At 48.1% G+C, this 21,209-nt stretch overlaps 1 protein-coding gene across 1 annotated transcript; it reads right to left on the bottom strand.

Annotated features, from left to right (window-relative positions):
* Nucleotides 1-11,647: 11,647 nt before the first annotated feature.
* On the bottom strand, nt 11,648-12,758 carry Ccl21 (C-C motif chemokine ligand 21). The gene is made up of 4 exons (XM_057790963.1): nt 12,638-12,758; nt 12,428-12,548; nt 12,153-12,335; nt 11,648-12,071 (listed from the first exon to the last, which is right to left on the bottom strand). Exons 1-4 carry the CDS (start codon nt 12,702-12,704, stop codon nt 12,041-12,043), a joined length of 402 nt encoding a protein of 133 aa, XP_057646946.1. The 5' UTR covers nt 12,705-12,758; the 3' UTR covers nt 11,648-12,040.
* Between the last annotated feature and the right edge of the window lie 8,451 nt (nt 12,759-21,209).

Here is a 21,209-nt window from a genome sequence, read left to right as displayed (position 1 = left end):
CAGAAGAATAACTAATATGGGTGCCCATCCAGCCCTCTGGACCCCAGCTCTAGGCCCTCTCCACGTGTGTGTTGTATAGAAACATGTGTGTTTGTGTGCATGCCCATGTAGAGGCCAGAGGTTGATACCTGGTGTCTTCTAAAATAAGTACCCTTTCCCCACCCTACGTCTAAACATCTAAATAAACTGACCTTAAAGAAACACCTTACAGCCGGGCAGTGGTGGTGCACGCCTTTAATCCCAGCACTTGGGAGGCAGAGGCAGGCGGATCTCTGTGAGTTCGAGGCCAGCCTGGTCTACAAGAGCTAGTTCCAAGACAGGAACCAAAAGCTACGGAGAAACCCTGTCTCAAAAAAAAAAAAAAAAAAAAAAAAAACACCTTACATTTGCATTTACACAAGAAAGTTCTTGAAGAAAATAATTCAGCACACACTTTTATTTTGCTTAAGTTTGAAGCTTTGCTTAATATTTCACTATCATTGTAAATTACATCTTTTAAAGAATGTAACCAAAGAGCAGGGTGGTGGTGGCACATGCCTGTAATCCCAGCACTCGGGAGGCAGAGGCAGGCACACACTGGAGAGATACCTAAGAGTGACTTTCCAAAGCCAACACCCCTTTGGATGTGTTCTGTTCTTCTCCCTGTAACTCTGAAGACAATAGCAGCAAGAAGCTTGTCAGGCAGCTATGGCGGGGCCAGAGAAATGAGCATGTCTGCTCCATTTCTCCACAGCCAGCTCTGTCTTGGCCAGAAGTCAGAAATGTCCTTAGACAGAAATGTTTAAGGATACTGGTCCGTGTTCTGGTTTCTTGTTATCCATCTTTCCCTTTTATATAACAACCTAATGGCTATAACTGTCTGGATTCCATTCATAACCAGAGACTTCATTGGCTGTCTCCAAAATCACGAGGATGTAGAGGTACATGGTTATCCACCATCAGTCCAGGTAGACCAGATGGACCAACCGACTTACATCCCTATGCCTCTAATCAGTAAAAGTCTCATTAACCCTTAGCCAAAGACCCTAAGTGGCGACCCTTCCTGGAGACCCTCCTGTGCACAGGAGCGCTGCCTGTTTCCACCCCCTTAGATAACACTCCTTTCGGAAACACTCACATTTGTTTTCTGTGTCATCCATTCTTCTAGTTCTTGAGACCAAGGAGTCAGAAGCTTTGGTGGCTATTGAAGGTCAGGGACTCTTGTCCCTGGAGTTGTGTTCACCCTAGGCAACAAAACCTTTGCCACAAGCACAGACTCTCTGCTTTTTCCATTTCAGTCCTTTGTCTAAATCCTTAATAAGCTCTGATTTTTACATCACTCAGCCATCCTGAAATCCCTTGTACATTCAAACATCAGCTCTGCCCGAGTGGAGGTCCCTGTGGGGAAGAAAACTCTTCAGGCCACAAGTGGCTGTGCAGAGCTGTGACCTCCTGCTGCCACCGATGACATCATCTAAGTCCTCTAATTCACTTCAGTTCCGACACTACTGAATGGAAGACAGCGACATTCTGTCAGCCGGAGGACTCAGTCCCCGAAGATTGCTTCTAGATTCAGATGCCCGTGACAAGCACGGGTTGCGACTTGTGCTTCTGACCTACGGTTCCCATGATCTTTTTATCAGTTCAGGGCTGCAAGACTGACCCAGTACTGCCACCAACTGCCTGGGGTAGGAAGAGTCTCTTTATGTGATGACCAGAGGCCACTCAAGTGCTGAGTAGTGAGTAGAGAGTGGGAGATATTTGATCTCCTTATAGCCTTACAGTGAGCCACCTCTTTTCTGTCAGAATCTCCAGGGACGTTGTAAACTTTACCAGAAGAGATCCTAGAAAGTAGATCCCCAGAATGGAATGCTGGGGTTGGGTTGCTTGTATATTTAAGTACACAGACAATCTCTATTCATGGACAAAGAGGACCCAGGAAATCGGGAGGACACAAGAGTGTCACAAGCACCAGCGAGGAGACACAGGATGGGACTTGTCAGGATCCCAGTTTGACCCCCTCTTCTCCCCAGTCTTTGCACTCCCTCTTGGAGTCCCAGGAGACAGAGTATAGCAGATAGGCAGAGGTGATTTACAAGTAAAATACGCACTCAATGGGGAGAACCGACAGTGGCCGGAGAAACCGTTGCTGCTGTCTACGTTTTAGGCAGGTTACTCTACTTTCGATAGTCTCTATGACAAGCAGCTTTCCTAAGGGACTTTGTCCTGTCTATGCGACTGAAAGACCTGCTTGTTCTTTATCAGGAAGCCTCTTGCCATGTAGTCCTCCTCCTTTTAAGACTCAGGGCTTCTAGAGCCTGGTTTAGATATATTGCCACTGATGATATTTTAATCAGTTCAAGATGTCACATCTCCTCTCAGGGCCAGAGATATGAGTTTGGTCTAATTCTTCTGAATGATACTTAAAGTCCTCCTTGGTTTTGTAGACTGCTGTCTATGAAGGAAGGATCCAGCGCTAATTTCCTCTAAGCCCGCTAATGTGTAACTAAGAACCTAAGACAAGGTTAGAAGATAAGACATTAGGCGATAAAGTCCCTGAGGTACTTAACTGCCAGGACTACAAATGATTATTGCAAGTGGTGGTTGCACATATCATTAGGTGGGTGGCTTGTTTCTGATTATGTTGACAAAATTATGATTAAAAAAGTACCAGGTTAAGAGTGCATAAAGTGGATAAGTGGATTTTCCCCTTTCTCCTTTCCTTCCTTCCTTCCTTCCTTCCTTCCTTCCTTCCTTCCTTCCTTCCTTCCTCCCTCCCTCCCTCTCTCCCTCCCTCCTTCCCTCCCTCCCTCCCTCCCTCCTTTCTTCCTTCCTTTTTTCTCTTTTTCTTTGATGTCTCTCTCTGTAGCTCAGGCTGGCCTTGAACTCATGACAATACTCTTGTCTCAGTCTCCTAGTGTTGGGATTACAGCCATGGTATGGAATCACCAAGTCCAGCAGGAACCTTTATTTTACGTGGCTCCCCTCCTCCCGCCTCCTATTTCTTGCCCTGCCTCCCACTCCTGGAGAGTTGCTGATCTTCAATTTATATTGAAATCCTGAAGAAGCAGGTTCTAATACTGGGGAGGGAAAGCTGCCGCAACAGGACAGATGGGCTCGCCTTCAAGAGTGAGGACAAGCAGGCGAAAGAGCAAAGTTTCCTTCTTCCGTATTCTTCTATCTGGGTTGCCCCCAGAAGGTGCTGCCTAGACTTGGGGTGGGTCTTCCTGCTTCAAATAATCTGATAAAGAGAGTCCTTCACACGAGTGCCCGGAAGCTTGGATTTTTGTTGACTGTAGATGTAGTTAAGCTGACAAGAAGGTTAACCATCACAAGGATGGCTCATAAATGTGAGGCCAGCCTGGACAACATAGTGAAATTCCAGGTCAGCCAGGCTGCAGAACGAGACTCATCTCAAAAACACCCAGAAACTGGGCTGGAGAAATGGCTCATTGTTTACGAGTGCATGCTGTTGTCTCAGAGAACCTGAGTTTGGGTTCCCTGTACTCACACTGGGAAGCGCATGACCACCTGTAACCTAAGCTCTGGGGGGGGGGGCTGATGCCCTCTTGTGGCCTCTGAAGGCACCTGCACACACATGCGCACACACAAACACACGAATAAAAACCAACCAAACAAATCAAGTCAAGCCAAACAGAGCAGCCCTTTGCCCCAGGGCCCTGGTATGAAACCTAGACAGTGCCCCAGTGACAATGCCACTTCAGCGTGTTGCTGTCTATACTAGAAGCACAGCCCCTAGCTGGATGTACACACCGTGTGCACTATTGAATGGGCGCTACATGTAGAAGAACAGACCTCTGATGTTCCAGAAGCCAAGGGGAAAGCATGGGAGGTGGTTTAGCTTGTTAGTTTTTGCTTCTTTCTCTGATTACACGGCTTCATGGAGACATTCTCTAGAGTTGAGGAAGGGAGAGAAACGAGTGATCTTGACTTTCAGGTGATTTCTAAGGTTTACTGGCATGAGGGAAAGAGGGGCTTGCAGCTCTAGGGTGGCCTGCAAGATGATGAAGAAGCGAAGTCCTTTTTTTAGCAGACTTTCAGGCAGTACATCTAGTGTCTACTTTGTCGAGCAGGGAAGACGCAAAGTTTGAAACTCTGCTAATTCATGTGCAGTGGCTGCCTGCCCTCACCTCTGTAAATGGTCCAGTGGCGAATCCCTCCTTACTAAGCCCTTTGGAGTATGCATTTGCCTCCTGCCGAGGTCCTAAGCCGCACAATAGTATAGTGCAAAGCGGATGTGGAGGTTCAATTGTTTCGTTACCATTTGCCTTGAGTGCCTGTTGGGGACGACCCCAAGAATCGGCAGGAAAGAGTGCAATAAAGGGAGAACCATAAACAGGGCATTTGTGCCACATTCACTCAGTGAGGTTACAGTGAGTCCTCCGTGCCAGGCTGTCCCCAGCCCTGGGAAACAGCAGCAAACAGAACAGAAACGTTCCTTCTGCTGCAGAATTTTTATTCCAATGAGGGAGACAGACCACAAGCAAACAACAAAAATCTGTAGTCAGGTGACAACTGCCAAGAAGAAAAATAGAGAAGGCAAGAGTCAGGGCTGGAGAGATGGCTCAGTGTTAAGAGCACTTGCTGCTCTCACAGAGGACCTGGGTTCAGGTCCCAGCACTCACATGGTGTGGTTCACAAACTGCCTATGACTCCAGCTCCAGGGTTTCTGACATCCTCTTTGGGCTTTCTCAGGCAGCTTCACATGTGTGCACACACACATATGCAGACATACAAATAAAAATAATGGAAAAAGAAGGCAAGAGGCTAGCTGCACACATGTGTCTTGAATTCCAGCATTTTAATCCCAGTAACAAACAGGTGGATCTACTTCCAGGACAATCAGGGCTGCATGATGAGACCCCATTAGAGAGAAGGAGAGAGCGAGCCACACAGAGCTCCAGGGAAAATATTCTCGGTAGAAAAAAACAGCAGAGTCAACAGCCATGAAGCGAAAGTGTGAGGAATAGCCTAGAGGTGCAAGGGGCAGAGCAGTCGGAGGCAGCTAGACGGGATGACTGTTGGAGGAAGGGACCGCTTGTTGGTTCCCAGCAGCCCAGCTAGCTTAGACCCGAAATAATCACACAGAAACTATATTAATTAAATCATTGCTTGGCCCATTAGCTCTAACTTCTTATTGGCTAATCTCTTATATATTAATTTAACCCATTTCTATTAATCTGTGTATCACCATGAGGCTGTGGCTTACCGGCTAAAGTTTCAGCATGTCTGACTCTGGCAGCTCCAGATGTCTCTCTGACTCCACCTTCCTCCTCCCATGCTATAGGCCAAGCCAGTTCTTTATTCATTAGCCAATAAAAGCAACACATAGACAGAAGGACCTCCCACACTGATGATAGTGCATGGCTCTCAGCATGGTTGGTTACTGGGTGACCCAAGGGGACATTAGAGGGATGAACAGAGCCCAACGCAACCTGACTTAATGTCTCAAAGATTCCCATTACTGTGAAATGTAAGCTGGACCAAAGAGTGAGAATGGGGGCATGGAGTTGGGGCTACAGGCCAATGCACTAACCCAGGGGGGGCAGAAGATGGTGCTTGGAGCTGGCGAGAGGTGCTGAGATTCAGGAAAGAAGTAGGACCAGTAGGCTGGTGCTGTGCAGAGGAGATGAGAGCGAGCAGAGGCAAGAATACCACACAGGCTTGCAGAAAATGGATGGAACAGTCGTCAAGCTGTGGATGACTGCAGAGAAGTGGGTCCACGGGAGACCAGGAGCTTGATTTTGACTTAGGTTGAAGCTGCACATTGGATACATAAATGGGAATGCTAAGTAGGTAGCTGGCATGAGCCTGGATTTCAGGGGGAAGATGCTAGCTGAAGACGTGCATTTGGAAGCGTATGGGTGGCATTTAAGGCCAAGAGAGGGAGTGTAGGAAGGAGAGGTCCCACATTCCAAGTCTCGAGGCTTGTGCGTTAAAAAGCCAGGGGTGGGGAAAAGCAGTGCGATGGTTCGGTTGGTATAGTGCTGGCTGTGCCAGTCTGAAGATCTCTGTTTGGATCCCAGCACCCACACGAAAGCCAGGCACAGTAGTGCGAATCTGTAGTCCCAGCATTGGGAAGGCAGAGATGGGTGAATCCTTTGAGCTTTCTGGTCAGCCAGTCTAGCCCAGCCAGTGAATCTCAGGGTTAGTGGGGGACCGTGTTTCAAAAAATAAGGTGGAGGGCTGGAGAGGTGGCTTAGTGGGTTTGGGTGTTTGCTGCTGTTGTAGAGAACTGGAATCAGTTCCCTGCGCTCATACTGGGTGGCTCACAACTGCCTGCAATGCCAGATCTAGGCTATCTGACATCATCTAGCTTCCTTGGGTACAATTTACATGCACACATACCTCCGACTCACACACACACACACACACACACACACTGATATATGGTAGAGAGTGGCTGAAGAAGATAGTCAATACTGACTTCTGACTTCCATGCACACGTATACAAGCGCACATACACCCAAATGACATGTGCAAATGCGCGCACACGCGCACACACACACACACACACACACACGATTGCAGTGGTGAAGAGGAATCAGGGAAGGAGGGGACAAATAGGGTGTTAGGAAAGTGTCTACTGGTCTAGTATGGCAAAGAGGAAAAGGACATGGGCATTGTGATGGTTAATCTTGTCTGGATGTGGTTAGAGAAGATCCACTCAAAATGTGCAAGGGGCAGCTTCTTCTGTAGGTGGGCCAGATCTGAGGAGGCCCCTGGGAAAAGTTTTGCTGTTTTCCGGCTCGCCTAAGGATGCGTTATGCTGCTAAGTTCACCCATCTCGTTGCTGTGCCTGCCATATTTAGCTGCTGCAAGAGAACTGAGCTGCTTCAGTTTTCCAATAGCGTAAGACTAGCCGCTGTCTAGGAATCCTTCCTCTCCCCGGCCTTCATTGCCGGACCGGGACTGCAGACACGGTCAACCTCGGGGACTGAGCAGTTTACCTGGTTGTCAGTCTTTGCAGTGTAAAGACAGCATTGTTGAAGTACCCAGGCCATCTCAGGCAAGCCCTTCTAGTGATCCCCTTCTAATAAGTATTAGCGGCTTTCAGTCATCCACAGCCAGCCATCGGTTTAGATTTCGTTGAGAGTAGGGCCCACCCCACCCCCAAGTGGGGAAAGGCCTGCAGATCACAGAGGAAGGTGTGAAAGGTTTCCGACTACACGCCTGGTGCCTACAGCCACACTCAGTTCAGCCTCCACTAGGCTAAACTGCCTTTGTGGGGCTCCGTGTTCAGTGTGAACGCAGGGAAGGTTGTCCCCGATTATTAGGACAGCTCAGGTGGGCATAGCTCAGTTTGGCTTCATACTCCACCAAGGAACCTACATCGTCTTCATGTACTCTAGACTGACCAAATCCTTGTACCAGAGATGGGAGGACAGGACGAGGGGACCTTTGCTATTGGGATAAGGGACTCTCCATCCCCACTTTGAAGTCAATCAAGTTTGTTGTGGAAGTAGGGATGCAAGAGGGTGAACGGTAGAGGACCCAGGCTGAATGTTTGAATGAGTGTGTGTCGTGGAATTGTGTCACTATCTGTGTGCAATTAGCGTGTGCGTGTGTGGTGCAGTTGTGTCCGCTGATGTGCCCAGAATGTCTCTCCTCCCAGGCCTGCAGATGGCGCCTGGAGCCTAGAAAGCAAGGCTCGGTCCAGGCGTTTAGTTCTGAGGTTGCGCAGGCGTTAGCAGAACGTCTTTTTTCCCTTCCCAGTACGCCGGACACAGGGTGAGGGTAGGTCCTTCCGGCGATCCAAGGCAGCGTGGGCTTGGATCTTGGAACTTGTCCCGCAAGTTCTAGCCCCAGATCCCCAACCCAGGCCCTTAAGGTCCGCAGGCATTCAACCCCGCGAAAGGGTGGCGGTGTGTAGAAGGTGTTTACCTCAAAGATGCCCACGCAAACAGCACAATGTACCCGAACCAGTGGCACCAAATGTTGAAGATACGGAATGTTTGACTTAAAGGCTGAAGGAAGTTCACATCACCCTCAGCGCTTTCCTTCTCGACTTAAGTTCCTAAATTACTCAGCAGCAGAGCCCGCTCTAAGCAAAGGTTTCTTTATTCCCCAGAGGTTTCTTGAGAGACTAAACGCCGCTTCTGTGCCTAATGAAAGACTTGAACCCGACGAGCGGGAAAGAAATTTGTCCCATTCTTAAATGGATACAGATAAATGATAAACATTTGATTTAACAGTAACACATCAAGTAATAAAAACAAATTAAAAATACAGTTTTAAATCGGATGAAGCAAGGGTGAGGCGCGCAATCCAGGGCTGTTTTGACTTTAGCCGTCTTAGGACCGCGGCGATGATGCTGCCCCCTGGTGGCTGAGCTAACGATGTGTCCCTCCCTTCTGCGGCGGGCAATGTCCAGAACAGAAACAGACCACTGTACAGGTGTTCACAAGAGATGTATCCACTTAAGTCTCTTAATCCTGGGCTGAATTGTCAGTACGCTAGTGTCACGATCAATGTATCTAAAGCAAAAATTAGAAGTATCAACATAGTTGTTCTGGAGTGTTTTAGTTTGCCACCAAGGGAGAAACAGTAATCTTGAAGAAAGTAAATGTTTAGATAACAATCTCTGTACGTGGAGAGACGGTTTAGGTTTCAGAAGCTCTTGCTGCTCCATCAGAGGACCTGAGCTGGGTTTCCCGAATCCCCATGATGGTGAAGGGCAGACTCCCAACTACCTGTAACTCTAGCTTCATGGCATTCTGCCCCTTTAGCTTCTGAAGGCATACGCCATAGTCACAATATAGACAAATAGAAACATACTACAGAAGCATGAAATTGCGGCTAGCTAGGTATCATTGACTGACGGTGGTTAAGAAACCTGGCTTCTGGGGCTGGAGAGATGCCTCAGAGGTTAAGGGCATTGGCCGCTCTGCCAGAGAACCCAGGTTCAATTCCCAGCACTCTCATGGCAGCTCACAACTGTAACTCCAGTTCCAAAGAACCCGACACCCTCACACAGACATACAAGCAAGAAACCTGACTTCTGACCTTGGCATTTGCTCTCAGGTGTATACTCGACCTTGTGAAAGCCTCAGGCCTGGCCCTAAAGAGGTTAAAGGATTGGCAAGGAAGGAGCGAATCAAGGGAGGCAAGACAGTCATATTCTGTAGCAACTCTAACAACAGAGAGCTGGTCTAGCGTGTGTGTGTGTGGTTGTGTGTGTATATAAGTGTGTGTGTGCATGCACATGCGTGTGTGTTCCTTTCATGGAAGAGAGAGTGCTGAAATAATTTAAAATAAGACATTAATAACTTCCTGAATGGCCCCAAGTATAACTTACTGTTAGGAGGTAATGCTGAGTCAGCTAGTAAAAACAATGACTCAGCAGTTAAGACTGCTTGCTATTCAATCTTGTTCAAATCCTAGCACCCACGTAACAAGCTGGGTATCTAATGCAAGTCTGTAAACCTAGCTCTAAGGCAGAGTGAGCCGGGAACTGCTGGGGCTGCAGCCTGGCCCAGAAAACATGAGTCTCAGGTTCGAGGAGGAACCTTCTTTCAAAGGGATAGTGGACACAGATAGAAATAGGACACTTGATGTCCTGTTCTGACCTCTGTGTGTGCCTAGGCTCGTGCACCTGCGCGCACACGCACACATACACACAACAAATAAATAAACCAACAATAAGTTCCTTTAGTACTCCAGAGCTAGAAGAAAACCCAAGATTCCAGAGATTACAGAGTTCTCATGTTTAGAGGACAATTCTGTAAATTTTGGAGAAACTTTAATGGTTGTTTTTCCTTTTACATTTATAGTAGAATCTATGAATTGTTTTCTGCTACTCATTGCTCCGGTATTTGGTGAAATCAATACTGTTGGTATGTGCAGAAGAAGACATGAGAAATCCTTCAGATTTAGTTTCCTTTTATGGTTTGTGCTTGTCTTTGGCTGAAGTGTTTACTTTTCCAACCAGCAGTTTTTTATTTTTGTTTTGTTTGTTTGACGTTACCTTTAAAAGATTTTTCAAAATTTTTATTTTATTTTATTTTTGTTTTTTTGAGACAGAGTTTCTCTATAGTTTTGGGGCCTATCCTGGATCTAGCTCTTGTAGACCAGGCTGGCCTCGAACTCACAGAGATCTTCCCGCCTCTGCTAATGTATGCATCTGCATCTGTGTGTCTCTGTGTGTATCTCTCGGTATGTCTCTGTGTGTGTCTCTATGGGTATCTCTGTGTGTATCTCTCTATGTGTATGTCTCTCTGTGTGTGTCTCTGTGTGTTTATGTCTCTCTCTGTGTATATGTCTCTGTGTGTGTGTGTCTGTGTGTGTGTCTCTGTGAGTATCTCTGTGTCTCTGTAGGTATCTCTGTGTGTGTTTGTCTCTCCTCTGTGTGTGTCTCTGTGGGTATCTCTGTGTGTCTCTCTGTGTGTATATATGTGTGTGTGTCTCTCTGTGTGTCTCCCTGTGTGTGTGTCTCTCTCTGTGTGTATATATGTGTGTGTGTCTCTCTGTGTGTCTCCCTGTGTGTGTGTCTCTCTCTCTGTGTATATATGTGTGTGTCTCTCTGTGTGTGTCTCCCTATGTGTGTTACGCCCTGCATGTGTATGTGGCCCATAGAGGCCAAAGAGGGCTAGAAGAAGCTTTTAGCTGCTTGAAACTTCAGGGGATCGAATGCCCTCTTTTGGACTTCTTGGGCACCGTATACTTTTGCACAAATGCATACACATAATTGAAAAAATAAATCTTAAATAAAAGAAAAACAAAAGGCTACATATGGCTGGGGCTTCAAGAAACTAGAGGAGACAGTTGAGAAGATGACTCAGTGGGTAAGAACACTTGCTGCAAAATTAAAAGGACCTGAGTTCAAATTCCCAAGCACCCATGTAAAAGTCTGGGATTACAAGGTGGAGACAGGTGGATCCTAGTGAAGTGAGCTCCAGGTTCACGAAAGAAGGTCTTAAATTAACAAGGTTGAGAGTTAAGGAAGCCACGTGATGTTCTCCTCTGGCCTCTTCATGTCCCCCCGCAAATGCAAATGCATAATACACACGCACACACACACACACACGCATGCATGCATACTAACCACAATAGTAAAAGAGATTACAGGAGCCTGAGGCTGTAGGTCCTAGCCACAGGAGAGAGGAAAAGAAGGAAGGAGGCTTTCCTAGCTGGAAGCAAGCTAAGGGGTGCAAGGGACCCACATTGGGATAGAAAGAAATCACAACATGAAGCCAAAGAAGAGGCTGAGATGGGGGAGGGGCTGCATTAAGCGGTCAGAAGGGAGTCCTCTGTGTCTTTGAAAAGGATCAGAGTTGTGGGGTTACAAGAAACAGGCTTTTCATTCCTGGAGTAAGTGTGCAGAACAGGATGGGGCGGGGAGGGAGAGAGGCCTCAAAGGCCTGCAGAGCCATGGAGTGTGTGAGTGTGTGAGCATGAGTGTGAGTTCCCACTCGTAGTCTGGCTCTTTCCATTAGCAGTTCCCTCAGAGACTTGGCCCACCCTGACCATTAGCCTCCCTTTACCTATCAAGAATCTGGGCACCCTGGAGACAAAGCAACTGTTGCAGTAGGTAGGAATGTAGAGTTCACAGTTCTGAGCTCCCAGCTGGGACCCAGAAAGTATGACTTCACTCTGAAATAGCATCGACTCCCTGCAAACACAAGCACCCAGGAACAGGTATTCCGGCTGAGGCTTGAGCAGCTTTTTATTCAATTAGGTATAAATCATATTTGCAAGGAAAAGGATAGGGAGCCGGGGAGAGCAGGTCAGGTCTTGGGACCTGAGTGACCTCCTAGAGGGGACAGTCCTGCTGTCTCCTTCTTCATTCCCTGGGAGACTGTCTTTCTTCTGACTCTCCGGGTCTGGCCCAGGGAAGGCAGCTCGGCCGTACAAGAAAGGGATGACCATGCAGTTGGGCTGGTTGAAGCAGGACAAGGGTGTGGCGAGGCCAGCATGAGGAGGCTGCTCGGGGGCTCCTCAGTCCTTTCTGTTTTCTAGCCCCTTCTTTGTCCATGAGGTGGGGCATAAAGCCATGATGAAGTTCATGGAGAATCTCCGGGGGTCCAGGGTGGTCACAGGGCTATGGAGCTCGGGTCTGTGTCGGTTCAGTCCTGAGAAGGCAGAAGAGGGGTGTGAGAGACAGGTGGGGAGGCAGCTCTTTGCTCCCCTCCCCACCCCTTCAGCATCCTCACCTTTTGCAGCCTTTGGAGCCCTTTCCTTTCTTTCCAGACTTAGAGGCTCCTCTGTTCTTCCTGCAGCCCAGGTTTTGCTTCTCTGAGGTTGAAAGCTGGTCCAGCTGTCTCATCAGCTTCTGCACCCAGACTTCTTCAGGGTTGGCACATAGCTCAGGCTGAGAGTGCTTCCGGGGTGAGAACCTGCACATTGGAGGGTGGTGAGCTCTGAGTCTGGCCCACCATAGCTCCCCTACTCCACCACCAGCCTGTACCCATCCCTCTGTTGCGCTCACAGGATGGCTGGGAGGGCACAGCCTAAGCTTGGTTCTTGCTTCCTGTAGCCTCGGACAATCCTGAGGGGAATCTTCCTCTGGCTATACTTGAGGCAGCAATCCTGACCTCCGCCGTCACTGCCTGCGTGATAGGGGGACAGAGTCAGAGGCAGCTCAGAAGGTGTCTCTTTAGCTCCCTTCTCCCAGCCAAAGCCTCTCCCTCTTCGGTACCTTGGGTCCAGGGGACGCAGAGAGCCAGGACCAGGATAAGGAGGCTCAGAGCCAGCGTCTGAGCCATGGTTGTGGTTGAGTTGAGGGTGACAAAGCCGTGGATGAGAAGGACAGCCTCAAGTTGGGGTCTGTGTGTGGGCTGCCACTGGCTTGCTGCCTATTTATGCATTCTGACACTTGGGCTTCCCTCGCTCCCCCTCCTTTTCCTGCAGCGGAGGGGAGGTGTTAGTGTGAACTCTAGCATACAAGTCAGTCAGCCCCTAACTGCCTGTCTCCTCATCTCTTCCTGGTCCTTCCACACGGGCCTGCAGGCTCCACACATTTTCCCTCCTTCCCGCAGCTAACTGTCCAGCTAACAATGAAGAGTTCTTTATGTATCCCTGATAACAGGCCTTGATTTAGATGCACGATATGCAAACGTGTCCTCTCATCCTACAGGTTTCCTGTTGGTATGCACAAAGCCAAAAGGAAAGTTCTGTCCAGTCCAATTTCCCTCCTCTCCCCTATGGCCTGGGATACTGGTATCACGATAGCTCGTTTTAAAACAGTACCACCAGCTCCAGCCCCGTGAAGGTTTCCTCTGACTGTTTTTGTTTCTAAGTTTAAATCGTGTATTTATGTGTGTTTGTAAGTGGAGTGGTGGGTGAGGGTGCAGGGAACTGAACCCATGTCCTCTGAAAGATCAGTACCTGTTTTTAAGTGCTGAGCCATCTCTCCGCCCTTATGTTTTGGTTTGTTGTTGTTTTAATTGTTTCTTTCACTTTTTGATATTATAATTATACAATTTCCCTCTTGGGATTCTGATACAGACCGAACCAAATCTGGACAGGGATATCCTTCATTATTGATTGATTGATTGATTAATTGAGACTGGGTTTCTCTGTGGCTTTGGAGCCTGTCCTGGAACTAGCTATTGTAGACCAGGCTGGCCTCGAACTCCCAGAGATCTGCCTGCCTCTGCCTCCCGATTGCTGGGATTAAAGGCGTGTGCCACCACTGCCCAGCTTCAGGCCTGCTTTAATTAGCAATATTTTGTAATTTTCAAAGCAGAAGTCTGATACCTACTTGATCAAGTTTCTAAGTATTCTGCTTTATGCAGTTATAAATGTAATTGTTTTATTAATTTCCTTTTGGTATTTTGTTTTATTTATTTATTTATATTTTGAGATAGCCCTGACTTTATGTAGCCCTGGCTGGCCTGGGACTCATTCTGTAGACCAGGCTAACCTTGAACTTAGAGATCTGTATACCTTGTGGGATTAAAGGTGTGCGCCACCACACCTGGCTTACAGGACCCTCTTAGAGTCCCTATTTATGTCAAATTATAGTGATGCCTCTACTTTCTTTTCTGACTTTAATGGCTTGATCTTTTAAACTTTTTTATTATTTTATTTCATGTATATGCATGTTTTTGACTATATGTATCTGTGCACATGTGTACACTCATGGAATACTCATGGAAGCCAGAGGAGGATGTCAGATCACTTGGAACTGGAGTCACAGATGGTTGTGAGGCAGTGTGTATGTTTTGATAAATAAGCCTGAATCCTATGAAAGAGCAGCCAATGCTATTATTATCATTATTATTATTATTTTAAACAGAGTCACTCTTTATACCATAGTTAGTCTGGAACTAAATATGTAGACCAGGCTGGCTTTGAATCCGCATAGATCCACCTGCCTTTTCCTCCTGAGTGCTGAGATTAAAGGCATGTGCCACCACACCCAGCTTTTATTTTTCTTTATCTTCTTTCTGCTTTTTATTTCACTGATCTCTGCCTTTGCAGGCATCATTTCCTTCTTTGTACAGATTTGGATTTAGTTTGCTTCACTTCTTTTGTCTTTTAGAAACAGCTGACAGCTAAGACAGACTCTGGCTTGCACCAACACATGTCTGCTGTTGTCTCTAAGCTGGTGTCTCACTGAGGAGCTCAGGACAGCTTTGCTCTTGTTCTGTGGTACAGACAGACCTTGAACTCGGATCGTCCTCTTCTGCCTCCTAAATGGTGGGTTAAGGGTGTGAGGTGCTCTCTCTGGCCATTCTTGGCGTTTTCATATGCTGCCTTCTCAGCTTCCTATCTCCAGGGCTGTATGGTTTCCAGGTTTCCTTTACTTCTTTGTCCAGAGTTCCCTGCAACCATCTGAAGGGCGTTAAAGTAGCAATAATGTAAGCTTCTTTTTAGTGTCCCCAGTGTCTGGGCTTTCTCAGTGACGGTTTCTTTTTCAGTGTTTTCCCTGTGAGTGAGCTATACTTTGCTGCTTCTTTGAATCTTTTGTAACTTTTTGGTGACTGCTGGAGACCATTATTGGGAGACCGTTGGACATCAATTCTTAGGCTTCTCAGAGGTTGGTGACACCTGCTGGCCTCAAGCTCAACTCTCTATGCGTCTCTGCCCTGAGCGCTGAGTCTAGAGGAGTGTGCCACCACACCTGCCTGGTGACCTCTGTTGAGGACTGTGCCATATTTTTGTGGCTTTTTCAAAGTAATTTTGTTAGGCGTTCTATGTTGCCTTTGTTGCAGAGGGTAATATCTGAGGGTTACTTTTGGGGGAGCAGGAGATAGAGAGGGTTTGGGGTGGGAATGCTGCCGGAATAGTTTATAGAGAAGAGGGACTGGGTGTAACAGCTGGGAGGATAACTGAGCCCTCAAATCGGATTTTTCAAAAGGCAGGACATGGAGAGGTACTTATGTAGCTCAGCCTGTCCTGGAACTCACTATGTAGATCGGACTGGCCTCAAACTCAGAGATATCCACCTGCCTCTGTCTCCTAAATTCTAGGATTAAAGGTGTATGCCACCACACTAAGGTTGTGTTTTGTTTTTAGATTTATTTTTTTATGTGTGTTCATATGTGTGTACATGTAGGTATCAAGGCAGCCAGAAGTGGGTGTCATATGTTCTGAAGCTGGAGACATAGCCACCCAGAGTGGGTACCAGAAACTGAGTTCTCTCCAGTTTCTCTGGTGGTTAATCTTCCTTTTCAACTTGACAGGCTCTGTAATTAAGATGTCTCTAGGCCACACCCATGATGGGATATCTAGATATTTAGATAAGGTAGCCTGTGAGAATATCTATGAAAGTTTTTCTTTTTATAATTAACTCTGTGTGTATGCGTGCTCGTGTGTGCATGTGTGTGTGTGCATGTATGTGTGTGTGTGTGTGTGTGTGTGTGTGAGAGAGAGAGAGAGAGAGAGAGAGAGAGACTATAGATCTATAGATGCATGCAGTTGCCTTTTTCTCGTGGGTCCTAGAACTGAACTCAGGCCATGAGGCTTGCTTCTCTCTCTCTCTCTCTCTCTCTCTCTCTCTCTCTCCCTCTCTCTCTCTTCTTTTCCTTTCCTTTCTCTTTCTTTCTTTCTTTCTTTCTTTCTTTCTTTCTTTCTTTCTTTCTTTCTTTTTCGAGACAGGGTTTCACTGTGTAGCCCTAGCTGTCCTGGAACTCACTTTGTAGACCAGGCTGGCCTTGAACTTACAGAGATCCACTTGTCTCTGCCTCCAGAATTCTGGGATTAAAGATGTGTGCTGCCATCACTGCCACCCTACCGCCATCAGGCTTTCGAGAAAAATGTTTTCACCCCTCCAGTTATTTCTCTGGTCCCAGGATTTTTCTGACTGCATTAATCAAAGGCACACCATAGAGGTGGGTAGCTCAGGGTAGACACACCATAGAGGTGGGTAGCTCAGGGTAGACATACCATAGAGGGATTGGCTCCTTCCAGTGACCATTCAGCTATAATAAGGTCAGAGGTACAAAACCATTTGACATTTTGCCTGCTTACCTTGAGTCTGCTGGTGAGTTCATCTACTCCATTGCTGCCACTGTTGCTGCCACTGATATCTTTGCTGATCCAGATTCTTCTGGCTTCCAACCTGGACTGAAGACCAGTGGCTCTCTTAGGCTCCTCTAGACCATGAGTGCTAGACCTGGATGCTGAGGTATCTATCCAGTGTTGTGGATGTCAGCTACCAGGCTTTCAGTCTCTTCAGTGTGAAGTCAGCCATTGTGAAGACACCCAGACAGTACTGTATAAGCCAATCTAATAAATAGCTTTTTAAAATATATATTCATTCTTTTTGGTTCCCCTAGAAAAGGCTAATACATAACCTGCCCGAGTTTTCTAAAAAGAAAGATAGCATAGACCTGGAGCAAGGTACGACAGTCATTGGTGTCATTTGGAGAGCTTGTTAAAAAATAAAAACTCAGTCACTATTGCAGACCATCCTAAATAGAACCTCAGAACAGAGCCAAATGAGCTGTATTTTTACCAGGTTGTCCAGGTAATTCCAGGCATGTGGTGGATGACACCAACAGAGCCAGCTGGGACTGTTCTGCTCCATCCCCCACTGCAGATGGGCAGAGAGCTTGTGGGAGGCAACGAAGGTGGTCTGAGAAAAATGGTGACCTCCCACCCCTCCTGTGGGAGAAAAGTGGTGACCCCCACCCCTCCTGAGGGAAAAAATGGTGACCTCCACCCCTGCTGAGGGAGAAAAAAGATGACCCCCACCCCTCCTGAGGGAGAAAATGATGACCCCCACCCCTCCTGAGGGAGAAAAGTGATGACCCCCACCCCTCCTGAGGAAGGTCACTTCTGGCCCAGTGCTGGACCAAAGGGGAACTCCTAAAATCTCTAGGTCTTCTCTTCACCTGAGATCCCATTATGCCCTTGCCTTTATTTATGCTCTTATTGGTGGTACCTGTTTCCCCTAGGTCCCATCGTGGTCCAGAAATCTTTTCCTAGCATAGACCAGCATATCTCCCTTCAAACTTGAGCCAGCAGAGGCAGAACAGCCTGAAAGAGATGTTCCGTTCGGGGCAGCAGGGGTCTTCCTGCTTGGTCCTGGACTTAGAGTCAAGGGGCCTTGAGGAAAAGTGGAGGTTTGATGGCGATGGAAATTTTGCTGGACAAAAAACTTCTGCCCCGAGAATAAAGGGGACTGACAAGCTCCTGCCCTACCCAGTCTAGACTGGTGACAGGATCCAGGGGCCTGAGAGGGGGGCACGGAGACAGCCTGGAGAGGAGTAAGGCTAGCAGAGAGGGCAAGATTGGGGGGACATAGTTACTTTCCCCCAGGACTCCAAGAACCCATGCCCAGCCAGTCCCCTGCCCTTAACAGATGGGCTAGCCTCATCTCAGCCCACAGTCCCACTTGAACCCCCAACATAGGCATCTATGGAGGTATCAAGTTTACCTCCTAGAGCCTCTTTGGGTCCCTGAGCCAGACTGGACATACACAGTTGGGGGAAGGACACAAAAGTTGACGCTGTCCATCTGAGAGTTCAGTGTCCACGTAAATGTTGCAGTCCTTAGTGTGAGGGTTTCGGCCCCTGGGGAAACCCCGTTCCTGTGACGGTCCATGGAGGCCCAGGGGCAGAGGACACCCACACTGGTACCCGAGGGTAAAGAGTGGAGCAGGTACCTCGGCTGATGCCAGAACTCCTGATGGAGCGGAACTGTCCTGATCACAAGACAGTGCCTGGAGAGAAGGGGGATCTGTGGGTGCTGCTGCCTCCCCCAGTTTCAGCAGGTCCATAACCTGTCCGGGACAGGTACCTATGCCATTCTGAGGTAGGTGTCTTAGTGTCTTAGGTCTTGGAAGGGTCTGGAAATCCCCATATCAGAACGCCACATTTCCTTCAGCCCTGGTCCCTCATGCTCTCGCCTACTTGGGGGCTCCAGCGCAACAGATGCTCCCTCAAAGCTTGGCAGACGAGAGCCAAGGGGAGGGTATGGCGGGAATTTCAGTTCAAGGGTTGGGCTAATCCTGGAAGAGGCTTTGGGGTGGGCCAGGACTCATGGGCCTGCATATTCAACCTGGGTCAAAAGGCCTGGGCACTTTGGTGCTCCTGGGTTCCCGGCAGAGCACTGGGCCATCCCGGAATAAAATGTCTTGAGGACAAAAAAAGATGGTAACTGTGCCAGCAGGAGCCATTGAGTTCCTGAAGGTGTGAAAGTTGTGTGCCCAGCATAGAGGTACACATTACACAGTGTGTAACTGTTTGGGGCAGGGTTAGAGTTAAGGTATTGACATTGTGGTTACAGATCAGGGCAAAAGTCAGCAAGGATAGGGATTCTGGTGATGTTAAATTGGGGTTTGGAGTTGGGCTGTGACTCTTGATGATAAAAACTGCTCTGTCTTGGATTGGTCCTTTGGAGAGGGAATGGAGTAAGTCGCTGAATTTAGGATTAAGATTGGCCAAGGAGTTACATTGTGTGTTGGAGGTTGGTTCTCAACTTCTAAGACAGTCTAAGGAGAGATATGTGGTTATGTGCCATGTGAAGTTCTGCTCTGATAGGGGGGAGCTTGTTGACTGTTTTCTGGGCTGTGTGAGGTTAGAAGTCTCTCCGCAGCCATCCAAGTAGGGCAGGCTATCCAGGTCCCAGGGAGAAGGGGCATCACAGCCTTCTACGGCAGGCTCACCTCGCCATACAAAGCCTTGCTGGCACTCACCAGCGTCTCCCTTCTCCGGAACACTCATCTCTTTCTGGGAACGAGGCGGGAGAAAGATTGTAAGACTGGGATTGTAGCTAACATTAAGGTCTAACAGGGACATAGAAAGGGGATCACGCCTTGTGTCAGCGGCTCCCTCCTGGGCACCTGGGACTTTGAGGGTTGCCAGAGGGCAGCCTGGATCGGGCATGTCTGCCTGGCTTGTTCTTCCCTGGTGCTTGCTGGGTCTGGGCGGTCAGCGGTCTGACGGTGTGGAGCTCCTAGTAAACCGAGACGTGTTTACAGTGAGCGGTAGACGGGCTTCTAAAGAGGCTCGTGACCTCATGCCCAGACTCCAGCAATTCTTACAAGAGAATCTTTTCAATGTGAGCAGCTTCAAGTGTTCACTTGGCTTTATCATCATTAGCTAGCTACCACTCTCAAGTGTGGGGGCATTGTCGTTTGAACCCAGTGAGGCAAGCGCTCTGCCGCTGGGCTGGACCCTCCTTTGGTGATTCTTTAAGATCTAAGAGTCAAGTTGTTGAGATCAGGATCTACATATCCAAGGCAGTAGGATAGAAGTGACAAACCAGATTTCAAGGAGGGAGAAGGGCCAGCATGGAGACACAGCTTTAATCCCAGCACTCTGGCAGCAGAAACAGGAGGATCTCTGAGGGTTTGAGGCTGACCTGGTCTAAATACTGAGTTCCAGGTCAGCCAGGGCTCCACAGTAAGACCTAAGAGCTTGCTTAAGAGATGGATTTGGACAGTATTTGTGTCTGGATCTGTGCGGCAGGCTGTATGGCTTATGTGTGTTAACTTGCCTTTGTGTCTGCATGACTGTCTTGCCTATGTCTGCTCCAGAGCGTCTGACAAGGTAAGCACCTGAGTCTATGTAGGCACATTGTCTAGACAAAACTTTGCATGATTTGGCTCAGTTTTTGAGTGGTGTGGTTGACTTTGTCATATGAACCTGTGAGACTGGATATCTGTTTCCATGGGAGTCTGCCTTGGCCTATCTTTTTGCCCCCCCCATGCCCCCTGACACACCGCAGCTGCCAGCACCATTTACCGCAAATAATGGCTTCCCTTCCCGCTGTCTGGATTCCCATGGGTGAGGCTGCCTGCCCAGGTCCCTGGCCCTGTGGCCTCTGAAGCAGGCCTGACCTTGGGAGTGCTAAGCGCTGGAAATCCCCAATGCTCCTTGCCTGGGTAGGGGCTGAAAGAAGTTATGTGGAGAGGGGGAAGACAAGAAAGGCAGCGGTTGGCAGCACCCATCCTCCTGGAAACAAGATCTTTTCCTGATTCTTTCCCAGGCCAGAGTCCTGATCTCAGTCTCTAGGTATGAGAATAACAGTCCCCGACAAGCCCAGGCCTATTAGGTGTAGATCTTTGCTGTGTCACTGGAGTCGACATTGTGTAAGAGCTCCTGTCCACACTCAGAGCTGTCTTCCCTTCCCTTCTCTGTCTGCAGTGGACGAAGGAGGCATTTTTGTACTCTGTAGGGCAGGCTGGCTCTAGAGTCCTGTTGGAGATCAGACCCGGGTGGGGCTGGCATAGTAGGAGGGACCCAACCACAACACCCACGGTGCAGAAGCAGTGTCTCCATCTTGTTTATCCCCATGTTCATCTGTGATCTTTGTCATCCTGTATAGGCTGCACTGAAGAGGCACAGTAAAGGAAGTACGTGCACACACACACATAGACATGCAGTTTCACACAGAGTCAGACACACACACACACACCCCTCCATTCACAGTAACACAGACATATACAGTCTCACACACATATTGCCACACACAGACACACACACACACTCTCTCACACACACAGACACAGACACTCACACACACAGTACACACACACACTCACAGACAGACACACACATACACACGCACCCCTCCATTCACAGTAACACAGACACATACAGTCACACACATACTGCCACACACAGACATGCACACACACTCTCTCACACACACAGTACACACACACACACACACACACACACACAGACCCACTGTGTAACAGAAATGCTGAAGCTGCATAGAGGATCTTCTCCTAAGTCTACTTTCAGCTGCACAATTTTTTTCCAGAGAATTCTGCTTTATTTAATTTCTTTTTGTTCCAAACCATACTGGTA

The sequence above is a fragment of the Chionomys nivalis genome, chromosome 16 (genome assembly GCF_950005125.1).
Source record: "Chionomys nivalis chromosome 16, mChiNiv1.1, whole genome shotgun sequence".
NCBI lineage: Eukaryota > Metazoa > Chordata > Mammalia > Rodentia > Cricetidae > Chionomys > Chionomys nivalis.
The sequence above is the reverse complement of the archived record's forward strand: the minus strand, read 5'-3'. Positions and strand labels throughout refer to the sequence as shown.